We start from the raw sequence: 23,330 nt of genomic DNA on the forward strand, positions 1-23,330 counted from the left end.
GAAAAGTGATAAGTCCCAGTATTCATTTTCATCACTTTTCTCCTGGAAAAAGATATGCAACATTTTATGAAGCTTATGCTTCAAAGTTTTATTCAACTGTTTAACAACTATAACAACCATACAATTCCTTGTCTGTTGACTAGGGATTCAGTCAGCCACTGTTTCCTTCAGACATTCTTTGACCACTTCCCATGCACAGATATCGTTTCTTATCCCACATATAACAGTGGCAATCAAGAGAGCTCAGAATAATCAAATCTCTCTGACTGCCACCCAGAGGAATCTGATATATGACAACATGCAAATAGCAGGTAATTAATATGGAGCAGAAAGGTGAGAATTTTTTGTTAACATTATTTAATTTGTTTTCATTTTTAATGAGTGTGTGATAGTGTTTGCTTAGCTTTTCAGAAAAAAGTTATAACATACTAAATTAGTACAATGAGTGTAGATAGAATAGTTATTAAGAACTTTAATCATGGAGATATAGATTGGAAGAAAGATCACATGGCAGGAAAAAAATAAAATTTATACACCTACTGAGAGATAATTACTTGAGGCAGCATATGATGCAGGGGACTTGTATTCTCATATCTGGAGTAGTCCCCTCCATCATATGCTGCCTCAAGTAATTATCTTTTAGTAGGTTAAAGGATCAGAAGAGCTATCCATAACCAATGTGGTCAAGTTGCCTCCAATTAGGAATAGTTATGTGGTCTTGACTTAGGATGCCAAGTATGAGGAATATTCTGTCAAGAAGAGATATATGTGGAACTACAAGGCAGGTGATTATGACAAGCTTGAAGCCATGCCATGGCCTAAAAATCCTTCAAGGAAAGGATGTTGGTAGTGCATGGAAGATAGTTAAGGGGCATCTAGAGGAAGCAATATCAGATTGTACACTCAAGGTCAGGAGGATTAACCAGGTAGGAGTTAGATGGATGAGTAGTATCATTAAGCATGAGCAGCAAAAAAAATAGAAAGTTGTGGGAGGAAATATAAGAAAAAAATTGACCAGCATGGTAAAATCGTGGTATTTGCCTTATGAAAAGAAAACTAGATGAGTAGGCCAAAGGAAATCCCAAAGATGCTGCAAGTAAGAGGAAAAATGACTATGGAAAGGTAACTAAGGCGATGAGGTGACAGAAGCAGACAAAATAGTTGAGTTACTGAGTAACCATTTTGCAAGGGTATATCATCCTAGTGAGGTTACTGCTTTAACCTATCTGACAGACAATAATGTGGGAACAGAGGTAGATGAATTGGAGGTTCTTAGGATATTGAAGAATTTCAGTGTACTCTACCTGATTTCACAATATCAGCAAACAACTGAATATTTCCTTTCGAGTTATTTCCTATATCATTTATGTACAAATTAAACAGCAATGGTCCCAGCACTGAACCTTGTGGCACACCATTAGTCATTTATTTTTGACGATTCTGTCCTCCATATACCAACTTTTGGATATTTGTCCACCAATCCCCCCCCCCCCTCTTATCCACTTAACCAATGTCATATCCATCCCTATTTGTTCTAATTTGCGTCACAGAGTTCCATGCAGTATTCTGCGAAATACTTTTGCAAAATCTAGCATAATTATGTAGCCATTTCCTTTATCCAACTCAGCTATTACTCTATTATAAAAAGTTAGTAAGTTACTAAAGCATGACCTGCCCTTCACAAAGCATCATATTTTTATCCACCCATTCTTGAATTCTCTTTTTGACCAATTTTTTATGGGGAACTTCAATTATAAAGAAATAAGTGGGAAGGAAATGGAATTTATTCATGTACTAAATGACAATTACTTGAAACAGAATGTAATATAGAGGACTCAGGATTTGAGAATGCTGGATCTGGTGACAGTATAAGAAGGAGTGTCCATAACCAAGGTAGTCATATTGCTCAAATTGGGAAGAGTTATTGTGTATTTGGAAGTGTAATGTACCAAATATGTGAAATTTCATTTAAGACGTGTATGTGGATGTAAGCAGAAAGTTATTACAACAAGGTAAGGAGGATGCTACTCGCCTATCCCTCCAGCTCATTTGCTCGAAGAATAGGGGAGTTCCTCATTTCCTGGAACAGACATATCACAAAGTTTCCACAGCCTCTTAAAAAAGTTGACATTCTTTTCTATTCAAGATGATACTTTTACTATCCACCTGCTAACTCTGTAGAAATCCCAAATTGGTTGGCTTGTAGAATATCCATTCTCACATTTACAGTAGTGCTAAAAATCTCCCTAAAAATTCTTAATACAGTCCAAAGAACAGCTTGGCCAACTGATGATTTCTCTCACAGACTCATTTCATATGCTCTTTCATGCTGCTATACAACTTTTCTGTAGGTACAGAGTAATCAAAATTAAAGTATCCCCGGTTTAAGGCTTTCAGAAGCACCATCCAATGATCCAGATGTTGTGAATACATTGTGTGTCATGTGGAAGAGATATGAGGGTAAAAAAAAAGGTAGTACTAAAATTCACAACCAGGGACATTGTAAACACCAAATGCATGAAATTTGCACATCATGCAAATCAGCAGATGCCAGGAGAGTTTAAAAAGATTGACACGGGATTTTCCCTTCATTTTGGTTATTAATATTGTCCACAGCGATTGCCCCAATGTATTTTGCTCGTGAAGCTGTACTATCTTAATAATTATAATGCTGCTGCTACTACAATCCGCAAATTTTGTCGTCTGAACAAAGGTCAGTGACACACATCCACTATCTCCATGTACTCGGTAATGAATGATTAGTCATTTTAAAGAAATGGGATCGCTGGAAGTTAGACCTGGCAGAGGTTGCAAACCAATCAGTTATCAAGGCACTTGAATGTGCCTTACACACCTGTCTGGGAAATTCTGCAAAAGATTCTACATTTTTACCCACTCACGACAACTGACATTCGCTGCTTGAGTGGAGTTGGATGCTGCACGACCGTGAATGATTTTGTGAGAAGATAGGGATCACTGTCATCTGAATGGAGTTGCGAATATCCACAGCTGGTAGATATGGGCTAAGCAAAACCTGCATGCAATCCAACAAATTCCTTTGCATTTACCCAAAGTTACTGGTGCAGGTTTACAGCTTCATTTATCACTGGACCATTCCTCTTTGAGATCATTTACCAGTCAGGTTCTGTGATCTACTGAGTTACTGCTGAGAAATATCGCAATATGATAAACAATTTTGTTATTCTGCAGGTACAGCAGCACCTGTGCAGGAACTCAGTCATTTTCATGAAGGATGAGGCACCTCCACACATATTGCTTGATCCCTACAGGAGATTTTTTTTGAGAAAATTTCAATGAAGAGCTTTGCCTTTCCCACTACATAGCTGCCTCATTCACCTGATCTTCCCCCACCCCCACGACTTCTGAATCTGGGGATTACTCAAAGACATGGTTTATCAAAATCACCCTGATAACTTGACAGTGCTGAAGGACAGCATCTACACAAGTCATCAGTCCTGACCAGCTGCATTCTGTCAGTGAACATGCTGCGCAAAGGATGCATTTTTGTAGCATACTGGGAAGGACAGCACAGCCCATGAATGCATAACAGAAGTGAATAAAAATGTGTTATGCTTGTGTCGCTTTTCTCCTTACACACACAGAAAAATTACTTCATCTACATCCAGTACACCATCCAGTACACCCACCCCCGATGGTGAATTTTGTAATTTTTTCCCCTCAGATATTGCTTCTGCATGAGACATGCATTCACAGCATTTAGATCACTGAGTGGCACTCACAAGGCCTTAAACAAGGATACTTGAATTTTTTACATTCCTGTACTTCCACAGGCACTCTTTTAATGAACTAGCTTCTGTCATTCTTTCTTCCATATATCATTTATAACACAAGAAACATAACATCCTTTTGCAGTCCCATTGCAAGCCTACTAAAACTATTTCTACTTTTTCATTTGGCTATATATTCTAGAACAATCTCCTTTATGAAGAGTTCCTCAATGACTACAGCCTCTGGCTTCTCATGAAAATCACTAGGCTTCTCTGCAACCTTGCTTAAAATATAATATAAAATAACTTCAAAGAAAAATGCAATAGTCATTACAAAGAAAGGTGGGTTTGATGAAACTCGTTTCTTTTGTGGTTTATTTTGTACGATATATTTGTGTGAGCATGGACTTTTGGCTAGGATATAATTCATATAAAATATGAATAGCTTGAAAACAAATTCTATTCAGTGATGTTACTTAAGCTTCTATATATATTATAATACAATATAATTCAGAAAATTAATGACAGGGAAATTGTTTTGGTGGAACAGAATTGTTAACTATGAATGTGCTCATGTAGAAGGTTGCACATTTGGCAAGCAGCTACCTGAAATGTTGATAAGTCATCAGCATCCAAATGTTGAAGTACAGTCACTAGCTGTTTTGCTTATAATCATCTGAATATGATTTCTTATGATACTGTAAACTCAATATATAGATTCTGCAGAGATTATGAAAATTACAATTACAAGGATACTGGGGTTGAAGTAGGAAGGCCAACTGAAGTAACGAGTTAGTTATTAAACCAAAGAATTAACTGGAATAAACACACAATCTTTCACAAAACATTTTTTTGTGTAAAGACATAGCAAGGAAGCAATGGCTGACTGCATTATGCCAGCAGCAACTAAAAATATAAGAAAAGTGGAGTGTCAAGTATTTTACAGCTGATCTTTCCATTAACTGAATTTCTAAGTGTGTCTTTTACATGAAAAGGGGTGATAGGATAGAAGTCTATAAACTTCTGAATTAATGTTATAGGATATTGTCTGATGAAATTTTTCATTATATGGAAGGTGGGAAGAAAACTCAGGGACATAAATGGAAGTTAAGTTTGTTCAGAGTCAAGAAAGGAGAGAGAGAGAGAGAGAAAGAGAGCTAGGTCTTTCTCTCACAGAGCATTTAGTGAGTGGAATGGTTTGCCTTTTGGGGTAGTGAGTACATCTAGTGTGAATGAATTTAAGGGAAGGTATGACAGCAGGTTTGGGTGATTATTGGGTGATATAGCCTTGCTCAATGAGTCCTTGACTCCCAGGAGGTCTCAATAATAATTAAATATGCTGCATTACTGTTAATCCACACCTGATAAAGATCCATTCTCAGCTCCGGTCTACAAATTCTAATGGTATGTACTTAGATTGAATTCACCTGCTATTTTATGCATATAACATCATTGGGAAAGTTTTGTTTTCTATTTTTTTTTTTTTTTGTTTGTTAACCCACCAAAGATGTTTTGTTTATTAACATCTTGGGACTATTTTATTTATTAACGGGCCCAAGATGGCATTAAAATTTTCCCAAAAGTATGCCATAAATTAACATTTAACATTATGAAATCATTTTCAATTTTTTCACATATACTGCAATTATCTTTCCTGATAACTACACAGTTCATGCTATTGAAAGAACAATGAAATGTAGCATGTTGACAATGAAATTATTTAATATTCCATTTAAGTAAACCTCATATCTGGCAAAATTTTCAGTACAACATAAAGGAATCATTAATGACAAAGGTAAGTTAAAGACTGAACCTAACATAATGGAAGTACAGTCTTGCTGTAACAGTAATTATGGCAAGACTGTACTTCCATTATGTTATGCAAGAACTTATTCGTTTTGAATGGGAATAGCATAGATTCTCTTAACTACTACTACTGGAAGAGAGAACTATTGTTTCTTCACTTAAATTCTCCTGTTTCATGTTGTGAATCTACTCTTGCAAGTTTACTTGAAGTTGCTTAGAGTGCAACTGATGGATTATGATTATGTTATATACAGGGTGTTCGGGATAAATTTGACAGTTTCGTAAGGAAAAAGAAAATCTTCTTTGTATCTATTAAATTTAATGAATTGACAAAAAAACATTACAGGCAGAGTTAATTACAATACTATCAACAAGATTTACTCAAAATAACCACCATTAGCATCGATCACAGCTTCAATTCTGCTTCGGAACCTCGAACAAGCTGATGCTACAGTCTCCCTGGGAAGGGCCGCAAAAACTGTTTTAATTTTATCCATTAACTGGGCTTTTGTATTACTGGAAGTGCGATTGGTGTCTTTTTCAACTGCGCCCCATACAAAATAATCCATGGGGTTAAGGTCTGGGGAGTTTGGAGGCCAAACATTTGGACTGGTGAAGTCGTAGAAATTTTCAGACAACCATTTTTGACTTTTCCCAGAGGTGTGGCAAGGGGCCGAATCCTGCTGCCATACATACGGCCTACCATTGGCTACCCTTGTTATCCAGGGCTTGACTACAGTTAGCAACTCCACGAACAAAGCCCGAATTCCAATGCCAGGGTTCTTCAACACCTGTTCCTGCAGATTTGCGAGGAATTCTGCTGTACGAACGCAATCAGATCGTCTGCTAGGGATCTTTCTTCTTGCTACATCCTCGTAGTCACCATTGCAAGTCTCTAGTTCATGCCTGATTGTTTTTACTGTATTCAGGGAGCATTGGGCAGCAGTCGTAATATCCTTATTTTGATGGCGGGCACGAATCATCATGATACAAGTTATTCTCTTCCATGATTCAGGTGGGTTCCAGCTATCCATCCTTTCTGACATCTTGTATGTGAATGAAGAAGGGTCCAAACTTTTAAATGAAGAGAAGTGTGTGTTAATACATGTAACTTACGAAAAAATATAATTAATTATAAATATGTCAAATTTATCCCGAACACCCTGTATTTGTCATGAATTCATGACAAATGGGGTAATGACCAAAGATGTTTAATAGGGACATATGTAATAGACTTAGCAATATTTTAAATAATGGCTTTATACATGTAAAAGGAAAACTAGAATTTATTAACTGCTAGTATATATTTTGCTCAATACATCATGAGCATCATTCATGGAGAAGAACTGGCTAATATTTAAATTATGAACACAAGAATGAGTAATATAGGATAAAGGACAAAGTTTCGGGATAATTTTCCTTAAACTATTATGAATAAATTATCGACTCTATTCTTGCCTGATATTTATCCAATACCTTTTTCTTATCATATTTACTACTTTGGACAGAACTGATCTGCTGAGATTAGAATCCAAGAACATTAAGATCATATAGGTGTTCTGGAATCAGAAGGTTCGGATCTTGCTTCTCATGCCATCGACAACACTAGATACAATTCATTGCAATCAAACAAAGATGATGCACTACAATAATTTTAAATCTGATCACTTATTTCTTTAATCATGTGAAGCCCTATGCCACCGTCTTATCTCAAACAGACTGTATGCTTATATACAAGTTTTGGTTAGCGATTGCTATTAATTGTTTATAAATTTTTATTTTAATTACATAACTATACCCTACTGCTCTGGAACTCTAATAGTGTTTCCTCCTACTCATACAACTGTGACTGAGACATATGGAAGTATGCACATGCATTGTAATTTTGTTCTTGTGTTCATAATTTAAATGTTGTAGCCAATTCTTCTGCTTTCTCCTCGAATGCTGTTCATGACATATTCATAACAGTATTTAATAAATTCTAATTTTCTTTTACATGTGAAGCCATTATTTAAAACATGCTATAAAATTAGTATTATTTTTCAGAAAATAACGTATATTAAATATTAATTATAAAAACTTGAATACTTTCCTATATTTTGACAACATTGCATTACCATTGTCAAGGATCACAAAAAGCAATGATATGTGCACACAGGCACTAACACTGGGCAAATGAGGCTGAAGAAAATATAAATGGCACCCTTATTGGGCTAAATTGTGTAGTCTTGGCCACTGGACTGAAGATCTGAAGATTAATGCTTCCCAAATTTGGGATAGTCTCATGCACCTAAATTTTTTGAGGTTTGGAAAGTTTTTCAGAGGTGAGGCAGATTCGAGGAACAGTCTCAAACACTCCGACTCCTCAGCAGACAAAGAATTTCAAAAAATATGATGTTAGCACATCAAGAAATATGAACCTCTACTAAAAAAAACTCAGCTTCCAAGCCTCAACTACCTCCTAACAGAGTAATAAACTTATCATCCTTCACCCTGAAACTGGAAGCAATTAGCACTCTCACATTACCACAACTATGCACTAGCTCCTAAAAAAATTCCTGCAGAATGAAATCACTGTCGAGGAATGATTCATGTAACTTGACTATTTTGCTAACTGAAACCTTACTTCTATTGGCAAAATGGTCGCTCTCCATAACAATGGTCTGGAAAAGAATATATTGGAAAGAACGCACAGTGTGTTGCACCTGTGTCTGTGAATAGCAGCAGACGACCCTGCCAAGTCCGCGTGTTACTTAAAATGCAAACAGCAGTTTTGGATAGAATTCACACAAAATACCAACTGGACCCTTGAACAATGATCCAAACAGAACGAGATATTCTCAGTCTCTCTCCAATCTTGCCAACATCAGACTGGATGTTTAACATTCATGTTAAACCATCAACAATCAACCTCTCAAGGAAAGCATTTGAAACGCTGAAAGAAATTAAAAACAACAGAATAGTAATTACTAAAGTGGATAAGGGAAATGCCACTGTGTAAACCAACTGGATTACAGAGGTAAGCATGCACTTTTAGATCATTCTACCTACCTCCCTCCCTATAGACTATGATATAGGGAGGTAGGTAGGTAGAATGATCTAGAAGTAAAGAGGCAAGTTCACTTCTGTAATCCAATTGGTTTAAAATCACAGATATACAGAACACTCCACAGGCTCCTTAAAAAGGTCATCTCTTGGCTTGTGGAAATCAAAAACAAACTAAAATCTTATAACTCTAGATCCCCCACCCCAGACATGGATTACCGAAAATCCATGAACAAAATGTGCCATTACGTCCCATTGTGGATGGCATTGATTCACACATATATAAATTAGCCAAAGTGCTCACACAATATACTGGCAGCACACCTTCACACACACAAAAAACTCAGCCCACTTTAAAGCCAGTATAGAAAACCTCACACTCCAACACACTGACATAATGGTCTGTTTTGATGTCTCCTCTTTATTCACTAATCTCCCACTCAAAGACACCTCAGACCTCATCCAAGCCATATTACCTCCCAATATCTCAACCCTGTTTCAGTTCACCATCAACTTGGGCTATTTTGTTTGGTAAATTCTACAAACAGATAGTGGCGACAGCCATGGGTTCTCCATCCCAGCTAACTTCACGAAGACCAGTGAAGAAAAAAGCCTTAAACTGCCCCACATAAACCCGTTATCTGGCTATGCTACATAGATGTGTTTTCCATTTGGCCTGGATATGCTCCACAGTTTCTTAACACATCTTAAACAATCAACACCCCAGGATCCAGTTTACCTTAGAAAAGGAAAATAAACCGTCTCCATTCCTAGACACTGATTACACACCAGCCTGATGGATCCCTGGCATTCTCTGTTTACAGTAAATCTACACATACAGGTAGATGCATTCACCAGCAGTCACCCTCCCCCAACAATATGGGATTATAAAAACCCTGTATAACAGGGCAAACTTAATCAGCTCTGATAGCAGTGCCCTAACTACTAAGCTTGATCACATTCTCAACACTTTCTTAGCCAATGGCTACAATTCCCAAAAAATATTAAGCCCTGTAACTGCAACCCACCCCTCCAACTTCAGAGTGAGATTACTCAAGATCTATCACTGAACACAAAGACTGCATCAAGTTCCACCAATGCATGTTGTCCAAAGCATGGACTTGCTGACCATGCTTTGGACACCCGCCACAGGATACACTAGAATAGCCTTTCATATTTGAAAGGCTGTTCCTCGAATCTGCTTCAGCACTGAAAAACTTACAAAACCTTAACAAACTTGGATGCATGAGACTGCCCCAAATTTGGGAAGAATTAATTCTTGGATCTTCAAGCCCAATAGGCAAGACTACCCAATTTCACCCACAAGGTGGCACCATTTAGGACTCTAGGCCCAACTTTGGTTGATTTCTTCAGCCTCATTTGCCCAGTGTTAGTGCCTGTGTGCATATATCATTGCTTTTTGTGATCCCTGATGATAGCAATGTACGTTGCTGAAATATAGGAGAGTATTAAAGTTATGATGAATATTTTACTATACATTGTGATTTCCTGAAAAAATTAACGTATATGCCTATCTACCAGAATATGAAATGAATTAAATACTTGAATATGAGATCAGCAATAGTGGTTCTTTCCATAGGAGACAAACCTGGCTAATGTTTTGGCATTTAAAATAGATGACTGAATACAACCCAAAATTCATTATATAAAAATAACAGTATTGCATTTGCTCACTGTTATACATACAACTTAAATTAATCTACTTCACAATGCCTGATCTGACATCCTTGTAACCTACCTCTAAACCAATGATTAGTCAACTGAAAATTTTGCAAGAACATAGTAGATATAAGTGACATTCACACAATGATTGAATTAATTCCACTTGTAAAGAACAGCAAATTCAAGCAAAATATCTGGGAGAAAAATTCTGCACAGCCTGCAAGAAATGTGGAGAATCAATTATGAATTTTGAATCAATGTCCAAATGGGAAATTGGACAGTGAGACTTATTTCTGCCAAGTCACACAGGCAGTTCTAGCAGAAAAGGGCTAGAAAAATTCTTCAGGCAATTAGAGAGAACAGTTAAACTAAATGAAAAGCTGGTTCTTGTTAGAGATCAAAACACAGAAGAGTAGGAAATGAATACCAGACATATAGAAATCTTTTGGAAAAATTAAAAATTTGGGGAGAAGAGCCACTAATAATGGTAAGTACAGTCATGAAGGAGTTGAAACATTTAACTGGTTTATTTTATTTTTATTTTTTTGTTATAATGAAAAACAAAACCTGGATTTTTATTTATTTATTTTTTTTTTATATTAGTTAAAAAACCACATCTTTTAAATGCTTTCCATTTTTGGCTTCACAAAGACAGGCCCTTTCTATGTTATGTTCCATAAAACAGCTGTTAATGTTTCTGGCTTCAGCAACCTAATTTCTGCACGAATATTCTCTTTCAAGCTGTTGGAATGTCTGGGGCCTGTTCACATACACCTTTTCCTTCAGATAACCCCATAGGAAGAAGCTGGGAGCTGTCAGATCTGGAGAAAGTGATGGCCAATTAATTGCAGATCTTAGTGAAATTATTTGCTTGCCAACAATGTGCCTTAGGAGTTTCATTGTAGCACACTTTTGGTTTGTTGTTAGGTTTTGAACTTTTTCAGGATTAATTTCTAAAAGGTTCCTTAGAATACCTGGAAAAAAAATAAAATAAAATAAAAAAAGCTATTCACATTTTAAATTCCTTTGTGACTTATGGGTCACCCTGTACATACTGAATTTCAGTTCAGGACACAGGGTGATAATTATTAACATGTGCAAACAAAGTTATGCAATGTACATAAATTCATAAGGAGGATATGTACAAAAAATAAACCCAATTGATAGTTTAACAGTGGTATTTCTCACTGGTTCAACAATGAGGATAAACACAGAATTTGAAATAAAGAGGACCATTCAGTTTTAATAAGGATAAAAATGAATACCATATTGAATATAAAAATACTTAAGCTTTAAAAAGAATCAGTTCATGCAGCCTTCCAGAAGTAAAGTGTAAAGTCAAATATACATACAATTACTGGAAGTGGGGAAAAAAAAAATCAAAGTGTGAAAACTGGAGAAAATATCGATTGCATATAGTGAGGTTATCTGCATGAGGCAGTCCTGGAAAAGAAGAAACATTGAAAGTAACTGACAAGTTAATTAGCACATGACTTAAAAGAATAGAGATAAATGCCAGCCTGGTTGACCAGTGGTTAGTGTATCTACTCTCCAACCAAATCTCAGTTCAAATCCAGTAATGGACATTATAGGGCTGTTTGTGAGTCTTTAGGTAGGAGTGATTATCAATGATATACACTCTGGTCTCTTTTTATGCAGATTTGAAGTTATGCAGTGCACGCCTACAGATACGAGACCTTTTGACACTTCTGCGCATGTCAACAGAAGGAGAATCCATTCCGATAAAAGGGTAATCCAACGTTTCCCACGACGGAAACACTTCACAAATCCAGAAATTTTCATGGAACACCTTGGTTATTTTGTAATATATTCATTAATAATTGTTAATTTAGCTGATTTTTTATTATTAATTAATAATTGGTCATTAATTATTAATTAATCATCATGCGTATCAAGGATTTAGGCCTAGCATGGCCTGTTCCAGCCTTAGAAGTCATCGTTGAATTGTTTAAGAGGACGTCCTGGTTTTCTTTTTCCTAATGGCATATTAATTAATTAAAATTGGCCCAATCGAGGAAAAAAGCACCAACGAAAAGCAATTTCTTTGGAAATGAAAATTGCAATTTTAGATCACTTAACAAAAGGAGAGGGATTACGGTGATTGGTAAACATTTTAATTGCCAAACATTATAAGTGCCAAATTATCATCGTACTCAAGAGATGCTTTATTAGAAAACAAGGAACGGGTGCTCGTAATTTGGATTGAAGAATTAACTCAAAGAAGAATTCCTATAAGTGGTTATTAAATTAAACAAAAAGCTCTTCGGTTTTATGAACAGATGAAACAATTGGAGCCATCTACTTCCGCTTCCCAGGCTGATAAAGAATTTTCGGCCAGCAAAGGATGGTAAACCGGGTTTTTTAAAAAGAATGCACTTCATAACGTGAAGATTACAAGACATTGCAGCAGCTGATGAAGCAGCAGCCAAAAATTTTCAATAGAAGTTAGCCAAAATTATTGAAGATGATGGATACTGTCCCAATCAAGTGTTTAACGCTGATGAAACAGGATTGTTTTGGAAGAAAATGCCTAGTCGAACTTACATCGCAAGGTCTGAGAACAAAGCAAGTGGGTTTAAAGCAAGCAAAGATCAAGTAACATTACTTTGTAATAATGCATCAGGAGATTGTTACATCCTGAATGAAGAACATTTAAAAGGAAACAATTCATTCAGGATTTAACAAGTCAGAAAAATCAGTTAAGAGAAAAAACTTGTACTCGAGCAGAAGAAATAAAGTACTAACTGTAAATAGAATTAGAATTACCTCCTTTTAGTAGAATTGTAATACTAAGTAAAGAACTTTGTGTACAAATTAATGATTGTATGTAAAAGATATATTAGGTTAAATATGTGTCCTATTAAGCTATCTCAAATAACGTAAGTCGCCAGACAGGTAATGAGTAACAGTGCAAAGGTCGCGTCTGAAATGCACGTATCGGTCGTAACGCCGGAGGCTACAGCGTACACGGAAAATAACGTAAGCGTGCTTTCCTCGAAGACAGCACCTAACAGCAATAGGGAGAGTAAGGATCATCTTAAGGGCATTAAAACTAAGGGTCATGCGAAAAAATGGATACAGCAAAAAGACGGCGCTAGAACATAGAATATAAGGCAATGCATGCCATATTGCAGGGCTTTTTGTTACGAATTTCATCTTGAGGATTCTTGACCGGTGGTTGGAGAAAGGACGAGCCAGGGTTCTTTGATGCCGGACAGCGGGTCATTTTCCTGATTATGCTGAACAAGATTCCACGCGGAGCCGTACGCAAATCATCAGCCTATGCAGAAATCGTGCCAGTCGCTGGATGTCCCATCAGAAAGGAGAGGAGATAGCCCCCAGTCGCAGAAGAAAATAGTTTGAGTCCGGCAGCAGTAGAAAGGATGATGTAGCCAAAAGCCAGGCACTGAGATAGCCGATCGAAGGATGACCAGAACAATACGTGGTAGTTAATAGACCTTCGGAAAGCACTGGGTAATGTAGAGATCTTTGTTACATGCTACGAAAGTGATAGAAGATTGAAATTTATGTTTGATTAAGTAATGTGGACAATCCTTTAGAGAACTTGGATAAGATTTCGTATTTGAGACAGCAAATTCTGTTGGACAAGGATTTGTCAGGAACGAATCTAATTGTATGTGACCGAAGTAATAAGTGTAATTTGTTTAGTAGATAACCTTAACTGAGAACGCTACAAGTTGTATAGTATGTACTCTATGAATAGCATGCATGAGAGAATCTTAATTTAGTGTAATATTTTCATTGCTTTCTATTGTTGTGTGATTAACAATTTGATCTGTCTAGATGAACTTGATTACTTTAGAATTGTTTAATTATCTTAGCATGAGATTTAACTTAACAAGAGATTTAGAAGTTTTAGTAATTTGATTCAATTTAGTTGTAATTGTCATTTAGTTCCAATAAACATGTTTTATTGCATATGCCTGAGTCATGCCTGAATTCGAGATATCAAATTACCACTTATAAAATTAGAACTGTAGTGGGAGAAATTTTAGATATATATGTTTAAGTAATAGATCATTGGTCACGACTGCAAAGTACCGATATCTATTTAAGTGTGTGTTAGAGTGTATGCCAATGAATCTAGGAATATTTCCCTGAACTTGAATAAATTCCTGGTATAGAATACTGGCTGGCGCAGTATAAATACAAATTTGCCAGTATCTGAAAAGGAAATATCCGTAGGTGAAATCTACTTAGGCTACACACAAGAAAAGATAATAGAGGATAATGAAGTATATTAAATAAATAATTATAGAGAGAAACAACAAAGACATAACAAGATCGAATGGTGAAACCCCTCCTACTAAATCCATTTCTAAGACCACGTGCTCTAAAAGGCAAAGATCTAAAACAGCTGCCGGTACATTGGATGGCTAATACAAAGACTTGGGTAACAACTGCTGTATTTACTGAATGGTTCAATAATTACTTTGTACCAAAAGTGGAAACATTATTAAGCAGAAAGCTGTCAATTTTAAAGTTTTATTAATTGTTGACAATGCACCAAGTCATCTGCATTTAGAACATCCAAATGTGCAGGTAGTGTTTTTTCCACCCAATACAACGAGCATTATTCAGCCATTAGATCAAGGCATAATTGCTACTTTTAAAAAATATTACATTAAGCACACTTTTGAATTTATATTGGATAAACTAGAAAATGAATCATTAACAGTAACTGACATTCGGAAAAATATTTCTATTTTGGACTGCTTAAATCATGTTGCATCTGCTATCACTGAAATAAGACCACAAACTTTAAATGCTTGCTGGAAAGCAGCTTGGCCTGGATGTATTGCAAACAGTGCAACAATCTACATTATCAGCTGAAATCATTACATTGCCACATGAAATTGGTGGAGAAAGTTATCAAAACTGTAGACGAATTGTTTGTGGATAATGCCTTAAGTGACGATGATATTATTGGATATCGATTAACTTTAGATATTGTCGAAGATCCAGAAAAAGATAGTGAACCGCAAGAAAAACCTGTCCCCCTCACTGCAAATATAATTCGAGTTCTTGAACTGTGCAATAAACTGAAAAATAATTTTCTTGTTAACGACACAAATTCTGAAGAACTGTATGTCTGGGTATCGCGAGCTGTATAAAAAATTAGTAAAATCATCATCGCAAAGTTTAATCACTGATTACATTGTCAGAAGGAAAAAAATCAGCACAGAACGAGGGTGAAGCTAATTCTGTTTGTGAAGAACCATTACCTTTACCATACATATCTGATGTGCTGACTCTCTCTTCTGGTGATGAAAGTGATTTCGCACTAGTTCGCAAATATTGTCTAATAGCGATGATAATTCTGATGAAAAAATGTAAAACAATCGTTATTTTCAATAAAATTAAATGAATAAAGCATTAAAACAAACTTAGGCATTCTTGTTTTCCTGAATTTTTATAAACTTTTTTATGCAATTTTAGAGTTTATTTTAATTCATTGCTTTGGTTTTATGCGGTTTTAGAAAATTATGGAACGTATCCCTAATTTTTCAACGTAAGTTAGGTTTTTTTTTTTTTTTTTTTTGTGAGATTTTTATATGCGGTTTTCTGTGGAACGTATCTACCACATAAAAAGAGACCAGACTGTACTTATATAAGGCCTGAGTGGTTTAATTTCTAAAGAAGGATTTCCAGCAGACAATAAAAATAAAAATAGAAAAATCTTTTGTGTATCCACAGCACTAATGTACTATGTTGATGGTAGATGCCATTCAGTGGTTTTTGACTCTTGATCTTGGAATAAAGGCTCTTCATCTCAATCTGCCACTTGTCTTTTTTTTCAGCAGTTGTAAACTCCTTTATGTTGTCCATCCAACTCTTTTTTGGCCTTCCTTTCCTTCTCATGCCCTCAATCTTCTCCAAATAACTGCCTTTTTCAATGATTCATCTGCTACTATAGGTTTGCAAAAACTTTTTTTTTGAGGGGGGGGATAAAAACAATGAAACTAAAGTCCTAGTAAGACTGGTAAGAAAATAATAGCTTAAAGATATTACTGTTTTAAATCAAGTATTAATTCCACATGGATAAGATCAATAGAACAATCCTGACTAGTTTCGTATATCTTTACAGTACACCCCATCAGGAGAAAAAGTAAATTATATGGCTTTATATACTAATGATACAACAGTATCATTAGTATATAATATTTGAAAACAACTACCAATGGAAAGCATGTGTTTTTTTTATATTGTTTCCTGGTGGTTAGTGTGCTAAGAGCATCCGAGGTTTGTGTGTACCAGATTTTTAATGAAAGATGACCAAACCTGATGTATGCCTTGTTTTTTGTTGCATTCATGCAAGTTTTTTTTTTTTTTTTTTTTTTTTTTTTTTTTAACATTTTGGATGTCTCTGAATGTTACAATTCTGTTGATGTTGAACTGGGATGCATTCTGGAATTTGTTCCAGTAACTGACTTTACACTGTTTCCCTTACGAAAACATTGGGATCCTTGTTTAACAAGGCACTGCCCAGCCGGCATAAAATTCTATCATGGTGTAACTTCATTTCACATTATAATATAAGACATTAAAAATATAATTTGGTCAGCTAAATTCCAAATTGCAAGCCCATCCACATTCATTCAGTATCCTGGAAGATACCTAACAGGTGCACCATGAGAAGGTGAGGATTGGACATTAGGTCAGAAGCCACAGTCAGTTCTTCACATTCCTTAAAAGGCTATGTGGAAGTTTCCCCTCAGTTATACAGCTTTGATCCTCAACCATCCAAGGATTTTTTTTTAATGTTTCTGAAGGAAAATGGAATTAAACCTGATATCAATATTGCATATAGTAATCTCAGTTCTTTACTTAATACAGATGTTAACACCTAAATGAATCCAATACAAGACTCACAAAATTGAAAAACTGCTGTAAGAAATTCACTATGAAAATCAGTAATGAGAAAGACAGACTGTGAAAACAGGCAGAAACATTGAAAACATCAGTTGCATCCTGAATGTTGAACCTATAGAACACTTAAAAATTTCAGCTATTTAAGCACAATTCTTAATGAAGAATTGTGCTTAAATTAAATAATGAAATAAACAGAATTAGCAAAGCTGGTATGGTAGGAAGTCAAATAAATTGATGGACTAAGAGTGAAAGTCAAAATAGCTATATACAAGAGGAGTGTTCACCCATTTTAACTTAAGTTAGTTAGGTTAGAAATAAAATAGTTGAATAAAAGACTGGTCCTGAGTTTAGAATGCTGAGAAAAACTAGGAAAGTTAACAGATTAGCATCACTGACAGAATCATTAAAAACAAGGATGTTAGGAAGGAACCCGATGTTGTTAGCATTCAGAAATGTGTGAGTAGAGCTAATCAGATTGTATGATCATGAACAGAATGGGAGATAAAAGGTTAGTAAAATGAGCTTTTACTAACCTTTTATTATTTCTGCTAGGATGGTAGGAAAAAGATCCACACAAAGACCAAGATCTAGGTAGATTGATACAGTAAAAAGTGTCTTAGAAGACCAAACTATAAGAATATTAGAGTCCTGATAGATAAGATTAATTTGGAGGAAAGTTGTCAACAGGAAGTTCATGTAGTAGTACTTTCATAATATCCTGTACACCACCTAAGGCTACATGAGGAATTTGATGATGTAATGCTTATTTGATGTTTGTCTTTAATAATTTCATTTTTTGAAATCATGAATGACTTTTTTTTCTTTTTTGTAAGTCCATGAGTCAAATTATACTTACCTTTTCTTAAGAGAATAGAAATCTAATATGTAGCAAGAAGATCACAAACTAGCACTAGCTGAAGTTATTATTGTTATTATTAGATTTCTACTGAAATCTAAAACCAAAAGGTCCCATTGAAGTTTAGTTTAACCATTACAAGCTCAAAACTTGAAACCACATGCATATGATGACATTCCAACAGTTTTGAGCACATCTCTTCAAGAGAACCAATCTGTAAGGTAAATAATTTCCCTGCCACTAAACTCTATGGCCAACTTTCTTATAACTTTTCTTCCTCTTTATGCCTTTGTTATAATGAAAATCAACTGTACACATTTCATATAAACTACTGACTTCTATTACCAACAAAAAAAATTCTGTTGTAACAGAACATACTAGATGAAATAAATAATTATCTACATGAAAGTATGAATAATAAAGAAACACAGATTTAAAATTTATCCTAAATTGCACTCTATTTACATGGGAAAATTTTAGTAAGTAATTTCTTTTGACAAAATATTAGTGAAAACAGCTAAAGAAACGTCATAAAAATGTCAAATGTTTTCTGCGAAGTCTTGTGACTCCATGATAGTCCAGAATATTAATAAAAATGAATTTTAAAAATATGAATAAAGAAATATAATTTAAGGAATAGATTAAAGTAATGCATTTCATATACAAGATTACCTGGATTGATCAAATTTGCACTTTTGAATTCTACAAGTGGATTAGAAAACAGCTCCTAAAAATATATACATAAAAAAAAAAATTAATAGCATCCTTGCATTTCTTTCACTGCTTCATATTAAAGCCATGAGTTCTGATTATCTACCACATGACTTTATTGCAAAAAGATCAATTCACCACCTGCAATGTGATATCAAGAACAATAAACACTATTATAGAATCATATCAAGTTCAGAATACATTCAAATACAAACAATCATCAAAAAGCCTTCAAGCCACTGAATGTAGTATAATATATATATTATACTACTTGATAGTTTTCATTGTAAAGTAGCTTGAGTTGGTAGAAATGATGATTTGCAGCAACAGAGCTAGAAATTTTCAGACTGTGATGAGTACTTCATGGAGAATGAGAAGATTGAAAAAGTACAGGACAAGTATCATGAAGGACAGTAATAGGGAAAAGTGTTATACAGTGATTCCATAATAACAGAAGTGTTAGATGATCAAGCAATAAAAGCTTTTTTACCTGGAAACCATGACATGACTGAGGACACACATAATCAGGTGGGGCAAGTGGAAAATAATTGTGCTGGCTAGAACGAATGACTTGAAAGGAGATATGGAAGAGCAAATCGAGATGGTGAGCCAGCCGACAAGTGAACTGAGAAGGAGAGCTGCAGTTGCAAATGATTTAATCAGCAGACTGTACAGGAAAAATGATATGCACTGTTCATGCATGGGTCAATTTTGATGGAAGGATTTCGGCTTGCAGGATGAATTGTATGTGAATGAATTCGATCAGATGCTTAAGAAACTGTTGTTCAGTGAAACTAGATAATCAGTCAGAGAAACCAGATGCATTTGGGTGGTTGCACAAAAGCATGATGCAAGTAATAACAACAGCTATGAGAAAGAGAATTTAGATCAGGAATCAGTTACAAGAGATTGACAATCACACAGCAAGGGGATTAGATGGGATATCGGCACAAGTTAAAAGGAATGTGCAAGAGAATTAGCCATGCCACTACCATGAATGTTTAACTTTAGTCTCAACACAAACATGATTTTTTAATGAATAGAAAGGAGAGAAAGATACTTCCACTATACAAAGGTGAAATTAATGCAGCAAATTATAGAGCCTATCTACATCTCTGGTATGAGTAGTTGCATGGTCAGAAAGCACATCCAAAAGTGAGTAGACAGAGCTATGTTCCTTCAAAGAAGATAGTTTTGAAAGAGAATATGAGCATATAGCTAAAGCAAGACCTATCATACTGACAACAAAGGTGGGCAAACGAATTGGATATACCATAAGATGTCTGGATTTTGCCAAGGCATTCAACATGGGAAGTTATTATACAGATTCAAGAGGAATGGATATGAAGCAGAGTTGTGACATTGAGTGGGTGCAAGAATAGCTAAGAAAGTAATGTATGAATTTCAGTAAGAAAATTAGGATGGCCAATAAGATATAACAGTATTCTGTGCTTTGACCACTGCTGTTTAATTGCTGCATTTGCTGGTTAAGTGGCTAATTGTACCCAATCTCAAACCAAAAGACTGTTAGTTGGAATACTGTCTGGATGTTTGTGATTGTCTTTGGGTAAGAGATGAATTTCACTGCCCAGTGAAGACTATCATCCCCCTTACTAAAGGCCCCAAAGTGGCTTGAAAAAGAATGTTTAGTCTTTAGAGCAGAGTTTTTGGATTATATAAAATAATCCTCAGCCTATCCTATAGGTTTACAACCTTTTATGGGTAAGAGACAAAAATTAATGGTCTGAAAGATGTAGCTATCTAATTACACACTGATGATGCAAAGCTGGTTCAGTTGATAATAGACATATCTAATATAGAGTCCTCACAGCCTGATGTGAAGATTCTATCAAAAATTCAAGTGCATTTTGGACTGAGGACCTCACATGCTGAGTTGGTTAAGTTGAAGATACTGTTTCTGAAATGCTGAAGATAACACTAATGGGTAAGGAACAAAATTATTCTTCCATTTAAAAAGGCTCTGAGATGGCCACATCTGGACTACTGTGCTCAAATACAGTCACCCAGATTCTGTGGAGGTGAATAAATTCAGTACGAGGTAAAAATAACATTCAGCTTATGCAATACTACATATAAGTACAGGCTGATGCAAAGTGATTTTCAAAGTTTGAGAAACAGAAGATATGATAGGAACAAACAAACTGGTAAGGATATCTCACAAGGATATATCAAAATTTTTATTAAAATTTTGTGGCTCATGGGAAGGTAGGGAGATAGCATTGTCAGTCAATCCTGGAAGCTAAGAGTGTGGTCAGGGAGTATGTGAGGTCTAAGTTCTCATAGCGTAGCGTGTGAAATAAACTGCAGCGGACATCCTGAGAACATGTTTTCAATGAGGTACACTTAGGCATGACCTAAAAAAAAAGACTCCAAATCCCTGACTGCTCACAGAGGTGCCCATATAATACATTCATGCCATTCAAGCAATTTAAACATTAGTAATTATAGCTAACATTTATTCTACATTTTTTTTTTTTTTAAATGAGAAGACTATCAGACATCATACAAAAATAAGTAGTGTCATTTCTAATTCATATCCACTCTTTATTATGTAATCATGCTGCTTCCTTGAAACGACATGACATTTATGGTGATCACATGATATGTAGTCACAAAATCACAGGCTCTTGCTGCAGCATGATTTACCAGTCATATTTTCCCTTTTGGTAAACTGTTTACTTATATTCTAGTTTCCTTGAAGTGAGAGAAAAAAAAAGGCTAATTTTTTATGTAGTACAAAGAATTTTCATTTGTATTTCTTTCAGGATGTATCTAATCTGTTAGGGCAGAATGGAATAGTAGATTTCTTTTCTCTTTTTATTATTAGCTTTAATACTAACTTGAAGAATTCATTTCTAAAATTCCAAGACATCACCAAGCTAAAAATTTGAATTAATGCCTCTGAAAGTTGTCCTCCAGATTATTTCAAGTTTTTTTTTTAAATTTGACTTTGAAAAAAAAATTTCTAGTAACTTTTTCCATCCTAATATTCTTTATTGTTAAAAAAACACAAAAAAAAAATAAATAAATAAAACCTTATTTCAGTACCTAACGGTTCTTCAAATGTAATCCAAAAGCCACACAAACCACAACAATTTCCACAATCAAACTATCAATTAAATCATATATATCAATTAAAAATCACATTAACTGCAGAAAAGGAAGTTCAAAACTTTTGACTTTCCTTTTCTACACAAAGCCTATGAACTTCCTAAGCAAAAGTGCAGCTAACATACCAAATTTAATAAAAAGAATTTTCAAGATTATAAATTAAAAAAAAAAAAAAAAGGGATTTGGAGATGTTCCTCTGATCTAGGGACTAATATGGAACTTTTTTTTTCTCTAGCTACCGACAACCAGATAATAAAAACTGTATATCATCTAGACATCTGGAAACATACAGCAGGATTCAAATCCACATCTTGCTGATTGGAGAGTGAAATCGCTATCCACATGGACAACTAAGGTGGAAAACTATAAATTGACAGAATGAAGATGGCCATTATTAATGTATGAATTATTATTATTATTATTATTATTATTTTGACACCTCCAGGGAGTCCAAAGACTCATCGAGGGAGAGTGTGCCGACAGCATCGAACGATTGGTCCCCTTCCAACTACTAACCGCGCTCAAACTTACTTAACTGAGCCATTAGTAGCAGAGGTTCTACCAATCGACCAACATTATCAATTAAAAAAAAAAACTGGCTGAACTAAAGCAGTACCATACCAACATAATGGATGTTACTGAGATTACTAAAACAAGCAAGATTCTGCTAAATCAATATATGTTATATATTGGGGCATCAGACTAGAAAAAGGAAGGAACAGCTGTAGATTCGACACTAAACATGAAAAATCTTCATAGAGTGAAATGAGTAAATTTCAAAACTGAGAAGTGACCAATGAAACATTTGTGCCTATGATCCTTCAGAGTGTTCTATTTAGGAAAAGGGAAAAGAATTTTTCCAGTCATTAGAAAAGGCAGCCAAAAAGAAAAAGCAAATCCTTAGAGATTTAAAACAGCAGAGTAAGAAATGAATCCTGGACAAATATTTTGGGAAAACTTGGAGAGAAAACTGATAATGGTAAGTAGCTACTGGATTTCTGTTCATGACACAGAATAGATTAGTCATCACAAACACTTATGGACTAAAACACTAAAAATGTTCCAACATAAAAATGGGCACAAATTCACAAATGGAGAGAAGACACAAGAAATAAGTTTAAGAATTCATGATTAGGACTTTTAAAATATCCATACTCAAATTCATAACAAGATGGCTCCTAAGTATACAAAAGTAAAGCATAAAGTGCACTGAGAACAGAAGAGGGAAATATGTGAACTAACTCAGCTTACCTTCAGTTTCCTATAAGCATGCTAAAAACATAAGTAGATCATTACTATTCATTTACATAAGTTTTACACAAAGTTGCGATGAAGGAGACAAACCCAAGGATGTGTAATGTTAAGGAAGGAAGGAAACAAATCATAAGCAAGAAAGAGAAGAATGGTAAGGTAAAAAGAGACAGGAGAAAGAA

At 35.1% G+C, this 23,330-nt stretch overlaps 1 protein-coding gene across 2 annotated transcripts in view; it reads right to left on the bottom strand.

Moving 5' to 3' along the window:
• LOC150093795 (uncharacterized) overlaps nt 1–23,330 on the bottom strand; it is a 311,113-nt gene that overhangs the window by 215,109 nt on the left and 72,674 nt on the right. For both annotated transcript variants that reach the window (XM_090412760.1, XM_090412758.1), the window contains exon 4: nt 18,727–18,781. In XM_090412760.1, the coding sequence (XP_090268886.1) occupies nt 18,727–18,781 (55 nt within the window). The remainder of the gene's footprint in view (nt 1–18,726; nt 18,782–23,330) is intronic.

This window comes from Typopeltis vanoorti, chromosome 23, assembly GCF_054136105.1.
Source record: "Typopeltis vanoorti isolate ZY-2024b chromosome 23, IOZ_Tvanoo_1.0, whole genome shotgun sequence".
NCBI lineage: Eukaryota > Metazoa > Arthropoda > Arachnida > Uropygi > Thelyphonidae > Typopeltis > Typopeltis vanoorti.